Source organism: Ornithorhynchus anatinus, chromosome 1 (genome assembly GCF_004115215.2).
Source record: "Ornithorhynchus anatinus isolate Pmale09 chromosome 1, mOrnAna1.pri.v4, whole genome shotgun sequence".
Lineage (NCBI taxonomy): Eukaryota > Metazoa > Chordata > Mammalia > Monotremata > Ornithorhynchidae > Ornithorhynchus > Ornithorhynchus anatinus.
The window spans coordinates 181,141,194-181,162,357 of NC_041728.1; the positions used below are offsets into that span (position 1 = coordinate 181,141,194).

The window sequence follows — 21,164 nt, forward strand, 5'->3', positions numbered from 1 at the left end:
TAACTCTACTGGACTCTCCCAAGTGCTCAGTACAGTGCTTTTCACACAGCAGATTGAGGGCATGGGTCGCTTTTATCAACTCTGTTATATTGAGAAGCAGCGTGGCCTAGTGGATAGAGCCTGGGCCTGGGAGTCATGGGTTCTAATCCCAGCTCTGCCACGTGTCTGCCATGGGACCTTGGGCAAGTCACTTCACTTCTCTGTGCCTCGGTTCCCTCATCTGTAAAATGGGGATTGAAACTGTGAGCCCCATGTGGGACAGGGACTGTGTCCAGCTCAATTTGTATGTACCCCAGTGCTTAATACAGCACCTGGCACATAGTAAGTGCTTAACAAATATCATCATTATTGTTATTATCATTACTCTACCAAGCGCATAATACAGCACTCTGCACAGAGTACACTGTAAACTCCTTGAGGGCAGGGATTGTGTCTCTTTACTCTGTTGGACTCTCCCAAGTGCTTAATTCAGTGCTGTGCACAGAGTAATAATAATAATAGCTGTGGTATTTGTTAAGCACTTACTAGGTGTCAGGCACTGTATTAAGTGCTTGGGTGGTACAAAGAAATCAGGTTGGACACAATCCCTGTCACACTTGGGGCTCACAGTCTCAATCCCCATTTTAAAGATGAGGCCACTGATGTCCAGAGAAGTTAAGTGACTTGCCCAAAGTCACTCAGCAGACAAGTGGAGGAGCCGGGATTAGAACCCATGACCTTCTGACTTCCAGGCCTGGGCTCTATCGACTAGGTCATGCTGTAAGTTCCGCGATGGCAGAATCTCTATCTACTAAGTCGACTGTCGTCTGGGAGCATTTAGTACAGTGCTCTGCCTAGAATAGACTGTCAATGTCTTGAGGCAGGGACCATGTCTATTTTCTCCATTGGACTCTCCCCAGTGCTTAGTGTACTGTTGAGAAGCAGCGTGGCTCAGTGGAAAGAGCCCAGGCTTGGGAGTCAGAGCTCATGGGTTTGAATCCTGGCCCTGCCACTTGTCAGCTGGGTGACTGTGGGCAAGTCACTTCACTTCTCTGTGCCTCAGTTACCTCATCTGTAAAATGGGGATGAAGACTGTGAGCCTCACCTGGGACAACCTGATGACCCTGTATCTCCCCCAGTGCTTAGAACAGTGCTCTGCACATTGGAAGCGCTTAAAAAATACCAACATTATTATTATTAGTGCTGTGCACACAGTAGACTGTAGGCTCCTTGAAGTTAGAATCTGTGTTTACTAAATTGATTGTATAATAATAATAATAACAATGGTATTTGTTAAGTGCTTACTATGTGCAAAGCACTGCTCTTTAAGCGCTGGGAGGGGATACAAGGTAATCAGGTTGTCCCACGTGGGGCTCACAGTCTTCATCCCCATTTTACAAATGAGGTCACCGAGGCATAGAGGTGTGAAGTGACTTGCCCAAAGTCACATGGCTGACAAGTGGCGGAGTCAGGATTAGAACCCGTGACTTCTGACTCGTAAACCCGGGCTCTTTCCACATATTCTCCCATGCATTTAATAATAATGTTGGTATTTGTTAAGCACTTACTATTTGCAGAGCACTGTTCTAAGCGCTAGGGGAGATACAGGGTCATCAGGTTCTCCCACGTGAGGCTCACAGTTAATCCCCATTTTACAGATGAGGTAACTGAGGCACAGAGAAGTTAAGTGACTTGCCCACAGTCACACAGCTGACAAGTGACAGAGCTGGGAATCGAACCCATGACCTCTGACTCCAAAGCCCAGGCTCTTGCCATTGAGCCACGCATTTAGTAGAGTGTTCTGCACAGAGTAAAGGCCCAGTAGACACTTTTGATGGGTTGGTTTCCTTGGCAATGGGCATGGAAGTCAGACCTAAAAGGTTGGGTTTTTTAATTGGCATTTGTTAAGCGCTTACTATGTGCCAGGCACTGTACGAAGTGCTGGGGTAGATAAGGGAAGCAGCATGTCATAATGGATAGAATAATAATAATAATAATAACAATGACAGTATCTGTTAACTGCTTACTATGTGCCAGGCACTATTCTAAGCGCAGGGGTAGATGCAAGATGATCGGGTCCCTGTCCCACGTGGGGCTTACAGTTTTAATCCCCATTTTACAGATGAGGGTACTGAAGCCCGGAGAAGTGAAGTGACTTGCCCAAGGTCATAGAGCAGACAAGCAGTGGAGCCGGCATTAGGACCCACAACCTTCTGACTCCCAGGCCCACGCTCTATCCACTAGGCCAGCCCAGGTCTGGGAATCAGCTGGACCTGAGTTCTAATCCTGGCTCTATCCCTTGTAATAATAATAATAGTAACAATAATGGTATCTCATTCAATCGTATTTATTGAGTGCTTACTGTGTGCGGAGCACTGTACTAAATGCTTGGAAAGTACAATTCAGCAATAAAGAGCAGCGTGGCTCACTGGAAAGAGCACGGGCTTTGGAGTCAGAGGTCATGGGTTCGAACCCCGGCTCTGCCACTTGCCAGCTGTGTGACTTTGGGCAAGTCACTTAACTTCTCGGTGCCTCAGTTCCCTCATCTGTAAAATGGGGATTAAGACTGTGAGCCCCACGTGGGACAACCTGATTCCCCTATGTCTACCCCAGCGCTTAGAACAGTGCTCGGCACATAGTAAGCGCTTAACAAATACCAACATTATTAAAGAGGGACAATCCCTGCCCACAACGGGCTCACAGTCTAGAAGGAGGGAGAAAGACATCAAAACAAGTAAACAGGCATCAATATAAATGTAGAGAATTATATATATATATATATATATATGTATATATGTGCTGTGGGGAAGAGGAGAGGGGTCGAAGAGCAAAGGGAGAGAATCGAGGTGATGAGGAAGGGAGGGGGAGCTGAGGAAAAGGGGGGCACTTATTTGTTAAGCGCTTATTATGTGTCAGACATTGGACTAAGCACTAGGGTACAAAGGGGGTTATCAGGTTGGACACAGTCCCTGTCCCACATGGAGCTCACAATCTTAATCCCTATTTTACAGATGGGGGAACTGAGGCAGAGAGAAGTTTAGTGACTTGCCCAAGGTCACCCAGCAGACAAGTGGTGGAACTGGGATTAGAACCCAGGTCCTTCTAACTCCCAAGACCATGTTCTATCCACTAGACCAGGCACTCGTCCACTGTGAGACCTTGGACAAGTCATTTGACTTCCTCTCTGCTTCAGTAACCTCATCTGAAAAATGGGGATAAAGACTGTGAGCCCTATGTGGGAGAGGGACTGTGTCCAACCCGATTTTCTTGTATCTACCCCAGTGCTTAGAACAGTGCTCGGCACATAGGCAGTGCTTAACAAGCACCATTATTATTATTATTTATGTGGTATTAAAAAGAAACAGGAAGGAGACCTGCAGCAGGGGGAAGGATGAGGAGAGAGAGGAGTGGCCTCATTGGGCTGCAGAATGAAGGGGGAGGGAAGTTCGATCTAATAATGGTGGTATTTGTTAAGCGCTTACTATGTGTCTGGCACTGAACTAACTGCTTAGGTGGAATCAAACAATCTAGATAACAACAATAATAATAATATTCATTCATTTAATAGTATTTATTGAGTGCTTACTATGTGCAGCGCATTGTACTTGTGAGACTTCAATGGAACAATAAGCAGACACAATCCTTGCCCACAATAGTAATAAATAATCACAATTATGGTATTTGTTAAGCACTTATGCGTCGGGCATTGTACTAAGCACTGGAGTGGATACAAGCAATCTGGATAAATATAATAATAATGATTGTGGTTTTTTTAAGTGCTTACTATGTGTTTGGCATTGTACTAAGCATTGGAGTGGATACAATTAATCTAGAGAACAATAATAATAATAACAATAATTGTGGTATTTGTTAAGTGCTTAATAGAGCAGCAGCATGATTTAGTGGAAATGGACTGGGCTTGGGAGTCAGGGATTAGTCAATAGTATTTATTGAGTGCTTACTATGTGCAGAGCACTGCACTAAGCACTTGGAATGGACAATTCGGCAACAGATAGAGACAATCCCTGCCCAATGACGGGCTCACGGTCTAATCAATTACGGGTTCTAATCCGGACTCCACTGCCCAACACTGTCCCCCTGGTCCCTGGACCTGTGTGGCTCAGTGGAAAGAGCATGGGCTTGGGAGTCAGAGGTCATGGGTTCTAATCCTGGCTCCGCCACTTGTCAGCTGTGTGACTTTGGGCAAGTCACTTAACTTCTCTGTGTCTCAAGTTACCTCATCTGTAAAATGGGGATTAAGACTGTGAGCCCCATGTGGGACAACCTGATTACCTTGTACCTACCCCAGCGCTTAGAACAGTGCTTGGCACATAGTAAGCGCTTAACAAATACCATTATTATTATTACTATGTGTCTGGCACTGTATTAAGCACTGGGATGGATACAAGCAATCTAAATATCATTTACAACAATAACAATAATAACAATGAGAGTGGTGTTTGTTAAGCACTTACTTTGGGCGAAGTGCTGGGGTCAATACAGGACAAATAAATCAGACATAGTCCGAGAAGCAAAGTGGCTTAATGGAAAGAGCACAGGCTTGAGGGTCAGAGGACTTGGGTTCTAATCCTGGTCCTGCCAAATGCTTTCTGTGTGACCTTGGTCAAGTCGCTTCACTTCTCTGGGCCTCAGTTTTCTCAACTGTAAAATGAGGATTAAATTCATTCAATAGTATTTATTTAGCGCTTACTATGTGCAGATCACTGTACTAGGTGCTTGGAATGTACAATTTGGCAACAGATAGAGACAATCCTTGCCCAGTGACGGGTTCATCGTCTAATCGGGGCAGAAAGACAGCAGAGCAAAACAGAACAAAACAAAAACAAGACATTATCACGATAAATAGAATCAAGGGGATGTATACCTCATTAAATCCTACTCCCCCCTACTTTGACCGTGAGCCCCAGATGGGTCAGGGACTGTGTCCAACTTGATAAACTTGTATCTACCCCAGGGCTTAGAACAGTGATTGACACAAAGAAAAATCTTAACTAACACCATAATAAAAATAAAATGGGCCCAGTCTCACAAGGGGGCTCCCAGTATAAGTAGGAGGGAGAAAAGTAATGAACCCCTATTATGCAGATGGAGAAATTAAGGCCCAGAGAATGATCATAATAATAATAATAATTGTGGTATGTGTTAAGCGCTTACTATGTGCCAGGCACTGAACGAAGTGCTGGGGTGGATTCAAGCAAATCGGGTTGGTTGTAGTCCCTGTCCCATATGGGGCTCACAGTCTTAATCCCCATTTTACAGATGAGGTAACTAAGGACCAGAGAAGTGGAGTCAGATTAACAGTACCAATCAACAGTAATAATAATAATTATGGTATTTGTTAAGCACTTACTACATGCCAGACACTGTACTAGGCTCTGGGGTGGATACAAGTAAATCGGATTGGACACAGGCCCTGACCCACGTGGGGCTCATGGTCTCAACCCCCAATTTACAGATGAGAGAAGTGAGGCCCAGAGAAGTGAAGTGGCTTGCCTAAGGTCACACAGCAGACAAGTGGCAGAGCCGGGATTACTTACTGGACCCCTACTGCGAGCAGAGAGTGTTGTGCTTGTTGTGGGCAGGGAACATGTCTTTCAACTCCACTGACTTGAAATAATAATAAGAACAATAACTGTACTAAGCGCTGCAGAGGAAACAAGCAAATCAGGTTGGACACAGTCCCTGTCCCAAATGGGGCTCACAGTCTAATCCCCATTAAGGGAAATGAGACCCAGAGAAGTGAAATGACTTGCCCAAGGTCACACAGCAGACAAGTGGCAGAGATGGAATCAAAACCCACATCCTCTGACTCCCAGGCCTGGGCTCTAACCACTAGGCCATGCTTCTTCCAAGCGCATAGTACAGTGTTTTTCACATTGCAAGGGTTTAATAAATACCTAGGAGAAGCAATGTGGCCTACGAAAAACAGCGTGGCTTGTAATGAGAAGCAGCATGGTCTTAGAGTCAGAAGGACCTGGATTCTCATCCGAGCTCTGCCACTTATATTCATTCAGTCATTCTTTCAATTGTATTTACTGAGCGCTTACTGTTTGCAGAGCACTGTACTAAGTGCTTGGAAGACTACAATACTCTCAAAGGTCACCAGTGACCTTCTTCTTGCCAAATCCAAAGACTCCTACTCCATCCTAATCCTCCTCCACCTCTCAGCTGCCTTTGACACTGTCGACCATCCCCTTCTCCTCAACACATTATCCAACCTTGGCTTCACGGACTCCGTCCTCTCCCGGTTCGCCTCTTATCTCTCCAGCCGTTCATTCTCGGTCTCCTTCGCGGGCTCCTCCTCCTCCTCCCATCCCCTAACTCTAGGGGCTCCTCAAGGGTCAGTTCTTGGTCCCCTTCTGTTCTCCATCTACACTCACTCCCTCGGTGAACTCATTCGCTCCCAGGGCTTCAACTATCAGCTCTACTCTGATGATGCCCAAATCTCCATCTCCTCCCCTGTTCTCTCTCCCTCCCTCCAGGCTCATATCTCCTCCTGCCTCCGGGACGTCTCCACCTGGCTGTCCGCCCGCCACCTAAAACTCAACATATCCAAGACTGAGCTGCTTATCTTCCCTCCCCAACCCTGTCCTCTTCCTGACTTTCCTATCACTGTGGACGGCACTTCCATCCTTCCCGTCTCACAAGCCCGCAACCTTGGTGTCATCCTTGACTTCGCTCTCTCATTCACCCTCCACATCCAATCCGTCATCAAAACCTGCCGGTCTCATCTTTATAATATCTCCAAGATCCGCCCTTTACTCTCCATCCAAACTGCTACCTTGCTGGTACTATCTCTCATCATATCCCGACTGGGTGACTGCATCAGCCTCCTCTCTGATCTCCCATCCTCCTGTCTCTCCCCGCTCCAGTCCATACTTCACTCTGCTGCCCAGATCATCTTTCCGCAGAAACGCTCTGGGCATGTCACTCCCCTTCTCAAAAACCTCCAGTGGTTGCCTATCAACCTTCGCATGAAGCAAAAACTTCTCACTCTTGGCTTCAAAGCTGTCCATTCCCTTGCCCCCTCCTATCTCACCTCCCTTCTCTCCTTCTCCATCTCAGCCGCACACTCTGCTCCTCTGCTGCCGCTCACCTCCTCACTGTGCCTCGTCCCTGCCTGTCTCGCTGTCGACCCGTAGCCCACATACTTCCTCTGACCTGGAACGCCCGCTCCCCTCACATCCACCAAACTAACTCTCTTCCCCTCTTCAAAGCCCTGAGAGCTCACCTCCTCCAGGAGGCCTTCCCAGACTGAGCCCCCCTTTCCCTCTGCTCCTCCTCCCCTCCCCATTGCCCCTACTCCCTCCCTCTGCTCTTCCCCCTTCCTCTTCCCATAGCACTTGTTTATCTTTGTACATATTTATTGCTCTATAAGGTTTGTTAATGATGTGCATTTATCTATGGTTCATATTCATTCATATAAATGAATGAATATGAAGCTGGAGGGAACACCAGTCCAGAGAGAGAAAGTGGGAGTGAGATAACGTCTTCCAATTGTGGTCTTTGTTTGTTTGTTTGCTTTTTTATGGTCTTTGTTAAGCGCTTACTATGTGCCAGGCCCTGTACTGAGTACTAGGGTAGATACAAGTTAATCAAGTAGGACACAGTCCTTGTCCCACGTGGAACTCACAGTCTTAATCCCCATTTTACAGACATGATAACTGAGGCCCAGAGAAGTGAAATAACTTCCTCAAGGCCGCACAGCAGACAAGTGGCAGAGCTGGGATTAGAAACCATTCATTCATTCATATTTTTGAGTGTTTGAGTGTTTTCTGTGTGCAGAACACTGAACTAAGCGTTTGGGGGAGTACCATATGACAAGAAACAGACACATTCCTTGACCACATGAGACTACAGTCGAGAGCGGGGGAAACAAACATGAATACAAGTAAATAAAATGACAGATATGTACATAAGTACTATAGGGCTGGGAGAGGGGAAGAGCAAAGGGAGCACGTCAGTGTGATACAGAAGGGAATTGGAGATGAAGAAAGGTGGGGCTTAGTCTAGATAGGCCTCTTAGAAGAGAAAAATCTCCAGTGGTTGCATATCAACCTCTGTATCAAGCAAAAACTCCTCACTTTTGGCTTCAAAGCTGTCCATCCCCTTGCCCTCTCCTACCTCACCTCCCTTCTCTCCTTCTCCATCCCAGCTGGCACACTCCACTCCTCTGGTGCCGCTAACCTTCTCCCTGGGCCTCCAGCTCGCCTGTCCCGCCGCCGACCCCTGGCCCATGTCCGGCCTCTGGCCTGGAATGCCCTCCCTCCTCAAATCCACAAAACTAGCACACTTCCCCTTGCAAAGCCCTACTGAAAGCTCACCTCCTCCAGGAGGCCCTCTGGACTAAGCCCCCCTTTTCCTCTTCTCTCCCTCCCCTCCCCATCGCCCCCACTCACTCCCTCTGCTCTACCCCCGTCTCCACCCCACAGCACGTGTGTGTATATATGTACATATTTATATTTATTTTTATTAATAATATGTAAATTTCTATAATTGTATTTATTTATATTGACACTGTTGATGCTTGTTTACTTGTTTTAATGTCTGTCTCCCCCTTCTAGCTTGTGAGCCCGTTGCGGGCAGGGATTGTCTCTCTTTCTTGCTGGATTGTACTTTCCAAGTGCTTAGTACCGTGCTCTGCATACAGTAAGCACTCGATAAATATGATTGAATGAATGAATGGGCCTTCGATAAGGTTTTGAAGAAGGGGGAGTCATTGTCTGTGGAATTTGAGGAAGGAGGGGGGTCCAGGCCAGAGGGGGGACGTGGGTTAGGGGTCGGCAGCGAGACAGGAGATATCGAGGCGAGGCAGGAGAGATGGAGGCCCAGTGAGAAGGTTAGCAGTAAAGGAGCGGCGCGTGCGGGCTGGGTGGTAGAAGGAGAGAAGCGGGCCGAAGTAGGAAGGGGGCAAGGTGGTGGACTACTTTAAAGTCAATGGTGAGGAGTTTCTCTTTGATGCGGAGGTAGATGGGCAACCACTGGATTTTTTTGAGGAGCAGGGTGACATATCCTGAACGTTTTTGTAGAAAAATGATCCAGGCAGCAGAATGAAGTATGGACTGGATGGGGGAGAGACAGGAGGCTGGGAGGACAGCAAGGAGGCTGATGCAGGAATCCAGGCGGGAGAGGATGAGTGTTAACGTGGTAAGAGTTTGGTTGGAGAGGAAAGGGCGGATTTTAGCGATGTTGTGAAGGATTTGTGACCCACACGATTTGGTGATGGATTGAATATGTGGGTTGAATGACAGAGAGGAGTCGAGGATAACGCTAGGATTTTTTGCGGGCTTGTGAGACGGGAAGGATGGTGGATCCTTCTTACTCCCAGACCCGTGCTCTATCCACTAGACCACACTGCTTCTCAGCTGTTCGGTTATATTGTACTCTCTCAAGCGCCTGGTACAGAGTTCTGCATTGAGGGATTGATTGCCTGAGATAAAGGAGAGCAGGGCATAGAGATCGAAGCCCAAGAATGAGTGTTTCTATTGCCGCAGTGCCCAACACTGTCCCCCTGGTCCCAGGACCTGTGTGGCTCAGTGGAAAGAGCCCAGGCTTGAGAGTCAGAGGTCATGGGTTCTACTCCTGGCTCCGCCGCTTGTCAGCTGTGTGACTTTGGGCAAGTCACTTCACTTCTCTGGGCCTCAGTTACCTCATCTGGAAAACGGGGATTAAGACTGTGAGCCCCACGTGGGACACCCTGATCACCTTGCATCCCACCCCTGTGCTTAGAACAGTGCTTTGCACATAGTAAGCACTTAACAAATACCATCATTATTATTATTATTATTATTATTATTAGGACCACAGTGTCAGGGAGAAAGACCTGGGTTCTCATCCTGGCTCTGCCACATGTCTGCCTTGTGACCTTACTTCTTTGTGCCTCAGTTACCTCATCTGAAAAATGGGGATAGGAGTGTGAGCCCCATATGGGACAGGGACTGTGTCCAACTTGATTAACTTGTATCTATCTTAGTGCTTAGAACAGTGCTTGGCACAAAGGAAGCACTTAACAAGTACTATAATTGTTATTATTATTAGAGATAGAGGGCCCCTGTCAAACCTGCCTTACTCTCCACCCAGCACCTCAGAAAAACTGCGCTACATTCATTCATTTGTTCATTCAATCATATTTAGTGAGCACTTACTATGTGCAGAGCACTGTACTAAGCGCTTGAGTGAGGACAGTGCAACAAGTGACAGACACATTCCCTGCCCACAGAGAGCTTACAGTCTAGAGAACGAGTTACCCAATTGAGTCCTCATCCAGTTCCTGGACTTCTCACCTCCAGGCTTCTGGGCAGGGAACATGTCTACCATCTCTCCCAAGCGCCTAGTACAGTGCTGTGCACACAGTAAGCGCTTAATAAATACCATCGATAATGATGGCGATGACAGGCAGGGACCCCTTTTGCCAGTGTGAGCGTTTACTGGCAGGGTTTTATTTTAGGTTTTTCTTCCAAGTGCTCAGTACAGTGCTCTGCACCAGAGTTAGCACTCAATAAATACCATGGATTGATTGATTGTTTGCCTGCAGAAACCCAAGTTCGAAGCTGAACACCTCTGCTCCTTTAAGGGTTTCTGTGAAGTGGATAGAACATGGGCCTGGGAGTCAGAAGGTCATGGGTTCTAATTCCGACTCTGCCGCTGTCTGCTGTGTGGCCTAGGGCAAGTCCCGTCAATTCTCTGGGCCTCAGTTACTCCATCTGTAAAATGGGGATGACGACTGTGAGCCCTACGCGGGACAGGGAACGTGTCAAACCCGATTCACTCATATCCACGTACAGCACTTAGTACAGTGCCTGGCACATAGTAAGCGCTTTACAAATACCTTCATTAGTGTGATTATTTCTCTGCGGTGGGAGGGCTTCTCTGATCAGCTGCCTTCCTCACCCCTCGAGGATTGCAAGGGTGGTCTTCCCTGAGAAGATTCAATCAGCACAGTTGTAAAGTTTTAATTGAGCTCCCAGAGGCAGACCGTATTCACTGCTTACAGTGCTTGTCAGAGAATCAGTCAGTGGTATTTATTGAGCATTTACTTTGTGCAGAGCACTGTGCTAAGCATTTGGGAGAGTACCATACAATAGAATTGGCAGACACGATCCCCTCCCTCATAGTACTTCAGTCTAATGGGCAGAGGATGGGGGTGTGGGGCAGGGGGAAAGCAATCAGATCAATCAATGGTAATAATAGTAATAATAACAATAATAACACAGCAGACAGGTGGTGGAGTCAGGATTAGAACCCATGGCCTTTTGATTCCAGGCCGGGCTCTATCCACTATACACACCGTCACTATTATCATTATCAGTTGGAATGGGTCGGGATTTTAGTGTGGGTGGGGTGAATCAGGGAAGACTTTCCAGAGGAGAGCTGTGCAGTCAAGAGGTGATGAAGGTGGAGGGGAGTGGGGGGGTGTCTGGTTGCAGATATCCATCTCCACCCTGACCCCCTGACCGTCCCCAGCCCCCACTACCCCGCCCTGAACCCCTCATGGCATAGTGACTAGAGCCCGGACCTGGGAGTCAGAAGGTCATGGGTTCATCACTTGTCTGCTGTGTGACCTTGGGCAAGTCATTTCACTTCTCTGGGCCTCAGTACCCTCATCTGTCAAATGGGGATTGAACTGTGAGCCCCATGTGGAACAGGGACTATGTCCAACTTGATTTACTTGTATCCACCCCAGTGCTTAGTACGGTGCCTGGCACATTGTAAGCACTTAACAATTACCACAATTATTCATTCAATCATTTACTGAGCTCTTACCATGTGCACATTATTATTATTACTATTAATTATTATTATTATTATTATCTCTACTTTGGCCCCCTCTCTACACCCTGACCCGCCTGCTTCACCCTAATTCCTCTCCCATCACCCCTCTCCCCTCCCTGACTCCCTCACCACACCTTGCCCCTCACCTTGATCTGATCCCTCTCCCCTGACCCCTCTCCCCTCCCTGACTCCCTCACCCCTCTCCTTGCCCCTCACCCTTTTAACCTGCTCTTCTTTCCCCTCCCCTCCCCTCCCTAACCCCTTCCCTTCTCTCTGACTCCGCCCCCTCCCTCCTCCCTGTCCTGAACCCCTCGCCCCCACCCCCGACTCTCTCACCTCTCCCCTCCCCCTCCTTCCTTGACCCCTTCCCCCCGACTCCATCCCCCCTCCCTGTCCTGACGCCCTCTTCCCTCCCCTTCCCCCCTCTCCTCCCTGACCCCCTCTCTCTTCCCTAACTCCCTCACCCCTCCCCTCTCCCTTCCCTAACCCCCTCTCCCTTGCCCTCACCCCTCCCTTCCCTGACTCCCTCACCACCCCCTTGCCCCTCACCCTGCTTTGACCCCCTCTCCCCTCCCCTCCCCCATCTCTCCTCCCTGACTCCTTCACCCTTCCTCTCCCTCCCCTCCCCTCTTGCCCCTCCCTGACCCCCTCTCCTTTTCCCTCACCACCCCCTGATTCCCTCACCACTCCCCTCTTGCCCCTCCTTGACCCCCTCCCCTTTGCCCTCACCCCCTCCCCTCCCCGACCCCCTCCCTCTCCCTTGCCCTCACCCCCTCCCTTCTTGCCCCTACCCTGACCCCCTCACCCATCTTTCCTCCCTGACTCCCTCACCCCTCCCCTCTTGCTCCTCCCTGACCCCCTCCCCTTTGCCCTCATCCCCCTGGCCCTCCCCCCTTCCCCTCTTGCCCCTCCCTGTCCCCCTCTCCCCTCCCTCACCCACCTCTCCTCCCTAACTCCCTCACCCCTTCCCTCTTGCCCCTCCATGACCCCTTCTCCCTTGCCCTCACCCCCTCCCCTCCCTGACTCCCTCATCCCTCCCTTCTTGGCCCTCCCTGACCTCCTCTTCCCCTCCCCTCACCCATCCTTCCTCCCTGACTCCCTCACCCCTTTCCTCTTGCCCCTCCCTGACCCCTCCCCTTTGCCCTCATCCCCTCTTGCTCCTCCCTGCCCCCCTCTCCCCTCCCTCACCCACCTCTCCTCCCTGACTCCCTCCCCTTTGCCCTCATCCCCCCTTGCCCTCGCCCCCTCCCCTCTTGCCCCTCCCTGCCCCCCTCTCCCTTGCCCCTTCCCCTGCTCTGTCCCCCCTGCCCCCTTCCCCTCTGCCCTCGCCCCCCGCCCGGCCCCATCCCGGTCCGGTCCTTCCAGGTTTCCGAGAGAGCGCCTTCGCCTATGCCATCGCCGCTGCGGGAGTGGTCCACGCCGTGTCCAACGCGTGCGCCCTGGGCAAGCTGCGGGCCTGCGGCTGCGACCAGGCCCGGCGTGGGGACCAGGACACCTTCCGTCTCAAGCTGCACCGCCTGCAGCTCCACGCCCTGCAGCGCCGCAAGGGCGTCAGCCACGGGGTCCCCGAGCGGACCCCCCAGCCCCCCGAGGGGGACCCCCGGCCCCGGCCCCAGTCCCAGCCCCAGCCCCAGGACGCGTGGGAGTGGGGCGGCTGCAGCCCCGACGTGGGTTTCGGGGAGAGGTTCTCCCGCGACTTCCTCGACTCGCGGGAACCCCATCGCGACATCCACGCCCGCATGAGGCTGCACAACAATCGCGTCGGGAGGCAGGTACGGAGACACGCACCCACCCGGGGTCATTCATTCGGTCGTATTTATTAAGGGCTTACCGTGTGCGGAGCCCTGGACTAAGCGCTTAGGGACTAAGGACCCCCCTCGCCCCACCCAGGACCATTCATTCAGTCGTATTTATTGAGCGCTTACTGTGTGCAGAGCCCTGGACTAAACGTTTAGGGACTAAGGACCACACCCTCGACACCCCCTGCCCACCCAGGACCATTCATTCAGTCATTTATTGAGCGTTTACTGTATGCGGAGCACTGGACTAAGCGTTTAGGGACTAAGGACCGCACCCTCGACACCCCCTGCCCACCCAGGACCATTCATTCAGTCGTATTTATTAAGGGCCTACTGTGGACGGAGCTCTGGACTAAGCGCTTAGGGACCAAGGACCCCCCTCGACCCCCCCCCAGGACCATTCATTCAGTCGTATTTATTGAGCGCTTACTGTGTGCGGAGCACTGGACTAAGCGCTTAGGGACTAAGGACCACACCCTCGACACCCCCTGCCCACCCAGGACCATTCATTCAGTCGTATTTATTAAGGGCCTACTGTGGACGGAGCCCTGGATTAAGCGTTTAGGGACTAAGGACCCCCTTCGACCCCCCCCCCACCCCATCCAGGGCCATTCATTCAGTCGTATTTATTGAGCGCTTACTGTGTGCGGAGCACTGGACTAAGCGCTTAGGGACTAAGGACCCCCCCCTCAACCCTCCACCAACCCAGGACCATTCATTCAGTCGCATTTATTGAGCGCTTACTGTGTGCAGAGCACTGGACTAAACACTTAAGGACTAAGGACCATCCCTCGCCCCCCCCCCCGAAGACAGCCCCCCACCAGGACCATTCAGTCATATTTATTGAGCGCTTACTGTGTGCAGAACACTGGACTAAGCACTTAGGGACTAAGGACCATCCCTCACCCTCCCACCCTCCCCTCAGCCACTTCTCTGCTGGGTGATTTTGGGCAAGCCACTTAACTAGTGGCAAGAGCCCGGGCTGGGGAGTCAGAGGTCATGGGTTCTAATCCCGCCTCCGCCACTTGTTTGCTGTGAGAGTTTGGGCAAGTCACTTCACTTCTCTGGACCTCCATTCCGTCATCTGGAAAATGGGGATGAAGACTGTGAGCCCCATACAGGACAACCTAATGACCTTGTATCGACCCCAGTGCTTAGAACAGAGCTTGGCACATAGTAAGTGCTTAACAGATACCAATATCATTATTATTATTATTATTGTTACAGTGACCCCCAGCGATTAGCAGCAGCGTGGCTCAGTGGAAAGAGCATGGGCTTTGGAGTCAGGGCTCATGAGTTCGAATCCCAGCTCTGCCACTTGTCGGCTGTGTGACTGTGGGCAAGTCACTTAACTTCTCTGTGCCTCAGTTCCCTCATCTGTAAAATGGGGATTAAGACTGTGAGCCCCACGTGGGACAACCTGATTCCCCTTTGTCTACCCCAGCGCTTAGAACAGTGCTCGGCACATAGTAAGCGCTTAACAAATACCAACATTATTATTATTATTATTATTAGGACAGTGCCTGGCACATAGTAAGCCTCATAGAGAAGTAGCGTGGCTTAGTGGCAAGAGCCTGGGGTTGGGAGTCAGAGGTTATGGGTTCTAATCTAATCTAATCTGTAAAATGGGGATTAACTGTGAGCCTCACGTGGGACAACCTGATGACCCTGTATCTACCCCAGCGCTTAGAACAGTGCTCTGCACATAGTAAGCGCTTAACGAATACCAACATTATTAATCCGAACTCCGCCACTTGTCAGCTGTGTGACCTTGGGCAAGTCGCTTCACTTCTCTCTGCCTCAGTTACCTCATCTGTTAAATGGGGGTTAAGACTGTGAGCCTCATGTGGGACAACCTGATGACCTTGTACCTACCCCAGCGCTTAGAACAGTGTTTGGTACACAGTAAGCGCTTAACAAATAGCGTTATTATTATTATTATTACAGTGCCCCCAGCACTTAGGACAGTGCCCCCCAGTGCTTAGTACAGTGCCTCCAGCATTTAGGACAGTGCCAGGTATACAGTAAGCACTCGTAAAGGAGCAGCATGGCTTAGTGGAAAGAGCACGGACTTGGGAGTCAGAGGACATGGGTTCTAATCCCAGCTCCACCACTTTTCAGATGTGGGACTTGGGGCAAGTCGCTTCACTTCTCTGGGCCTCAGTTACCTCATCTGTAAAATGGGGATTAAGACTGTGAACCCCATGGAGAGCAACCTGATGACCTTGTATCTACCCCAACGCTTAGAACAGTGCTTGGCACATAGTAAGAACTTAACAAATACTATCATTATTATTAATAACAAATACCATTATTATTATTATCATTATTATTAACATCCCTGCATCTCAGTGACCTCATCTGGAAAATGGGGATTAAGACTGTGAGCCCCATGTAGAACAACATGATTACTTCGCATCTACCCCAGTGCTTAGAACAGTGTTTGGTACATAATAAGTACTTAAGAAATACCATTATTATTATTACTATTATTATCAGCACCAGATCCCACCCGCATTCAACCCGCACCATCAGGTCCCCCAGGCCTCGGGCAGGAGAGAAGACCTTCCCCCAAAATAACACCTTCCTCCTCTTTCCCCCTTTCCCTCTTTCATTCATTCAGTCATGTTTATTGAGCACTTACTTTGTGCAAAGCACTGTACTTACCTCCCCCGCCAACTCCTTTCCCCATATTCTTTCATTCAAGCATGGCCTAGTGGCGAGATAATGATAATAATAATAATAATAATGCTTTTTGCTAAGCACTTATTCATTCGTTCAAGCGTGGGGTTCACATTCTTAATCCCCATTTTCCAGGTGAAGTAACTGAGGCCCAGAGAAATGAAGCAGTTTACCCAAGGTGTGACACAGCAGACGTCTGGCAGAGCCAGGATTAGAACCCATGATCTTCCGACTTCCAGGCTCCAGCTCTGTCCCCTACGCCATGCTGCTTCTCCCAGAGCATGGGCTTGGGAGGCAGAAGGTCATGGGTTCTAGTTCCGGCTCCATCACCTGTCTGCTGTGTGACCCTGGGCAAGTTACTTCACTTCCTCCAGGCCTCAGTTACCTCATCTGGAAAATGGGGTTTGAGACTATGAGCCCCACGTGGGACAGGAACTGTGTCCAACCTGATCTGCTTGTATCCACTCCAATGCTCGGCACACAGTAAGTGCTTAACAAATGCCATAATAATAATGATAATAATTGTTGTTGAGCACTTACTGGGTACAGAGCACTGTGCTAAGCGCTCGGGAGAGGACACTAGAACAGTAAATAGTCACATTCCTGGCTGGCAAGGACAAGGAGTCGATCCGCCTGGCCTCGCCCCATCCCTCTCTCCCAACTCCAGATCCTTTCCCATTCGTTCATTCACTCAATTGTATTTATTGAGCGCTTACAGTGTGCAGAGCACTGTGCTAAGCGCTTGGGAGAATCCAATAGAACAATAAACAGACACATTCCCTGCCCTCAACGAGTTTGCACTGACTCCCTTCCCCTCCCCATCCCCTCTCTCCCAACTCCAGATCCTTTCCCATTCGTTCATTCACTCAATTGTATTTATTGAGCGCTAACTGTGTGCAGAGCACTGTGCTAAGCACTTGGGAGAATCCAATAGAATAAATAGAAAAAAATTGTGGTATTTGTTAAGCGCTTACTATGTGCAAAGCACTGTTCTAAGCACTGGGGGATACAAGGTGATCAAGGTGTCCCACGTGGGGCTCACAGCTTTTTAATCCCCATTTGACAGATGAGGTAATTGAGGCCCAGAGAAGTCAAGTGACTTGCCCAAGGTCACACAGCTGACTAGTGGCAGATCCGGGATTAGAACCCATGACCTCTGACTCCCAAGCCTGCGCTCTTTCCACTGAGCCATGCTGCTTCTCTACAATAAGCAGACACGTTCCCTGCCCTCGAGGAGCTTACACCGACTTCCTTCCCCTCCCCATCCTTCTCTCCCAACTTCAGCTCCCTTTCCTCCCCGCCTCGTTCCCTCCTCCCCGACCCCCCAACACCCTTGACCCACCCCCCACTTTCTCGCCCAAACTCGATCCCCTGGGACCCCCGGCCCTCGGATCGGCTTTCCTGTTCCAGGACCGTGGGTGTAAACTGAGGGCGCCCCATGAACGCCCAAATCAGTTCCGAGACAAATACCCCTCCCACTCTTGGCCCCTGCCTCCCCCTTCTTCCTCACCCGCCCCAGCCCATCACCCCCACCATCCCCATCTCTCTCTCGGGTCGGTCCTCCCTCTCCCTAATTAAAGCAGTGTGGCCTCGTGGCTTGGGAGTCAGAGGACATGAGTTCTAATCCTGACTCCACCACTTGTGTGCTCTGTGACCTTGGGGAAGTCGCTTCACTTCTCTGAGCCTCAGTGACCTTAACTGTAATATGGGGATTCATTCATTCAGTAGTATTTATTGAGCACTTACTATGTGCAGAGCACTGGACTAAGCGCTTAGAATGTACAAATCGGCAACAGATAGAGACAGTCCCTGCCCTTTGACGGGCTCACAGTCTAATCGGGGGAGACAGATGGACAAAAACTATAGCAATAAATAGAATAAAGGGGATGTACATCTCATTAAAACAATCAAGGTGCTGTACATCTCATTAACAAAATAAATAGGGTAATAAAAAATATATGCAATTGAGCGGAAGAGCACAGTGCTGAGGGGAGGGGAACGGAGGGGGGAGGAGCGGAGGGCAAGGGGGGATGAAGACTGTGAGCCCCACGTGGGACGACCTGATTACCTTGCACCTGCCCCAGTGCTTAGAACAGGGCTTGGCACATAGTAAGCACTTAACAAATGCCATCATCATTATTATTATTATTATAGGTTCTAATCCCGGCTCCGCCACATGTCTGCTGTGTGACCTTGAGCAAGTCACTTCACTTCTCTGAGCCTCAGTTCCCTCACCTGTAAAAAATGGGGATTAAGAATGTGAGCCCCATGTGGGATGGAGTCTATGTCCAACCTGGTTAACTTGTCCAACCAGGTTACGGTGCTTGGCACATAGTGAGCGCTTAACAAGTACAGTGTGGCTCAGTGGAACGAGCACGGGGTTGGGAGTCAGAGGTCATGGGTTCTAATCCCGGCTCCACTGCTTGTCAGCTGTGTGACTCTGAGCAAGTCATTTCACTTCTCTGTGCCTCAGTGACCTCATTGGTAAAATGGGGATTAAGATTGTGAGCCCCACGTGGGACAACCTGATTACCTTGTATCCCCCCAGCGCTTAGAACAGTGCTTCACAGATAGTAAACGCTTAACAAATGCCATCATTATTATTATTAAGTACCAGAATTATTGTTATTATAATGACTGAGTCCGTTGGCAAGCAGATGTTTCGGGCCTGCTGGATTCGGGGGCCATCTAAACGGGGCCCACCGTTGACCCAACGTGGAGAACCCCAGAGTCTGGGCAGCCCATTCCCCCCGACACACATACACACCCTTGCTCTGTAGTCCCAAGCAGCAGCGGGGGGGTCTTCCCTTCGCCCCCCTTGGGAAACTTTTCCGGGCCCTAATCCCGGCTTCCCAGCCTCCACGCCCCCCACAGCCTCAGTTTCCCTCCACTTTCCAGTGGGGCCGAGGTCCCGGGGGACCAGCTGCACTGCTGAAGACCTCTCCCCTCCCCTACTCCCCCGTCCCCCCTGGTTCCCCACCAGGGAAAGAGGGATTTCCCCAGAGAGCCGGGATCTCCCTCAGGAAGCAAAACAGCCGGGCAGAGAGGAGGGGGGCTCACTGGAGTCGGGCGGGATGGGGGAAAGCCCCCAGCCTCAACCGCCTCCTGCAGCTGTCGAGGAAGGAGGGGTGGGGAGGTGGGGGGGGATTTCCCAGGGTTGGGGGTGAGGACTTGGCGGGGGGGGGGGGTGATGAGAGAGGAGGGAGGCTGTGGGGGGCGGTTGAGGGGGTGCACTGAGGGAGATGGTCTTGACCGGGAAGGTGGCGTTGTGCCAGCTCGGCTTGGGTATAATAATAATAGTAATGATAATGATGATGATGGTATTTGTTAAGCGCTTACTATGTGCCAGAGACTGTACTAAGAGCTGGGGTGGATACAAGCAAATCGGGTTGGTCCCAGTCCCTGTCCCACGTGAGGCTCACAGTCTCAAATCCCCATTTTACAGATGAGGTAACTGAGGCCCTGAAAAGTGAAGTGACTTGCCCAAAGTCACCCAGCTGACAAGTGGCAGAGCTGGGATTAGAGCCCATGACCTTCTGACTACCAGGCCCGGGCTCTAGCCACTAACGCCATGCGAGGGCATGGGTCCGGGGAAGGGTGGGGGGGCACGGGAGGGACCCCTCGGCCGGGGGGCAGAGCTGCCCCCCACCCCCTCACCCTTTCCCCCCCGCCCCGCAGGCCGTGCTGGACAACATGCGGCGGAAGTGTAAATGCCACGGCACGTCGGGGAGCTGCCAGTTGAAGACGTGTTGGCAGGTGACCCCCGAATTCCGGGCGGTGGGCGCCCTGCTCCGTGCCCGCTTCCAACGCGCCGCGCTCATCCGCCCGCACAACCGCAACGGGGTCCAGCTGGAGCCAGGAGTCCCGGGACCCCCAGGACCGGTCGCCCGGCGTCGCGCCAGCCCCTCGGACCTGGTGTACTTCGAGAAATCCCCCGACTTCTGCGAGCGGGAGCCGAGGCTGGATTCCGCGGGCACGGCTGGGCGTCTGTGCAACAAGAGCAGCGCGGGCTCCGACGGCTGCGGGAGCCTCTGCTGCGGTCGAGGGCACAACATCCTGCGCCAGACCCGCAGCGAACGCTGTCACTGCCGCTTCCACTGGTGCTGCTACGTGCTCTGCGAGGAATGCCGGGTCACCGAGTGGGTCAGCGTCTGCAAGTGACACGGACCCCCTCCTCCCCCCCATCACCGTCCCTCCCCAGCCTCCGAATCGGGACCACCCCCTGGTCCCCCAAACACCCCCACTGTCACCCCCTCACCCCCACCAACCCACACACACCGCCCCCCGGGCCCACTGTCGCCCAGGAGTTGAGACAGAGACTCACGCTCACTCCTGACAAGAGTCACGAACCAGGGCGTCCCCAACCCTGAGCGGGACCCGGAAAGGCCTTGGAGATTGGGATTGGGATCCGGGAAGGCCTGTTAAAGAGGAGTGTGACCCGGAAAGGCCCTGGAGATTGGGATTGGGATCCGGGAAGGCCTGTTAAAGAGGAGTGGGACCCGGAAAGGCCCTGGAGATTGGGATTGGGATCCGGGAAGGCCTGTTAAAGAGGAGTGGGACCCGGAAAGGTCCTGGGGATTGGGATGGGATCCGGGAAGGCCTATTAAAGAGGAGACACTAGAGGCTAAAGTGATTGTATGATTTTTTGGGGCACTGGGGAGAGGGAGGGTCAGGGTTGGGAACGGGGTGGCCTAGCGGATAGACCACAAGCCTGGGAGTCAGAAGGATCTGGGTTTGAATCCCAGCTCCGCCACTCGTCTGCTGTGAGACCTTGGGCAGATGGTTTCATTTCTCTGGGCCTCGGTTCCCTCCTCTGGAAAATAGGGATGAAGACTGAGAGCCCCATGTGGGATAGGTACTACATCCAACCTGACTAGATTGTATCTACCCCAGCCTGGCACATAGGAAGCG

The 21,164-nt window shown here is 51.2% G+C and overlaps 1 protein-coding gene across 1 annotated transcript in view; it reads left to right on the plus strand.

Moving 5' to 3' along the window:
• The window catches only part of WNT10A (Wnt family member 10A), a 52,550-nt gene extending 31,678 nt beyond the window's left edge, over positions 1-20,872 (plus strand). The window contains exons 3-4 of the mRNA XM_029068508.1: positions 13,138-13,544; positions 19,932-20,872. Of these exons, the coding sequence (XP_028924341.1) occupies positions 13,138-13,544; positions 19,932-20,414 (890 nt within the window). The 3' untranslated portion in view covers positions 20,415-20,872. The remainder of the gene's footprint in view (positions 1-13,137; positions 13,545-19,931) is intronic.
• Positions 20,873-21,164: the final 292 nt, after the last annotated feature.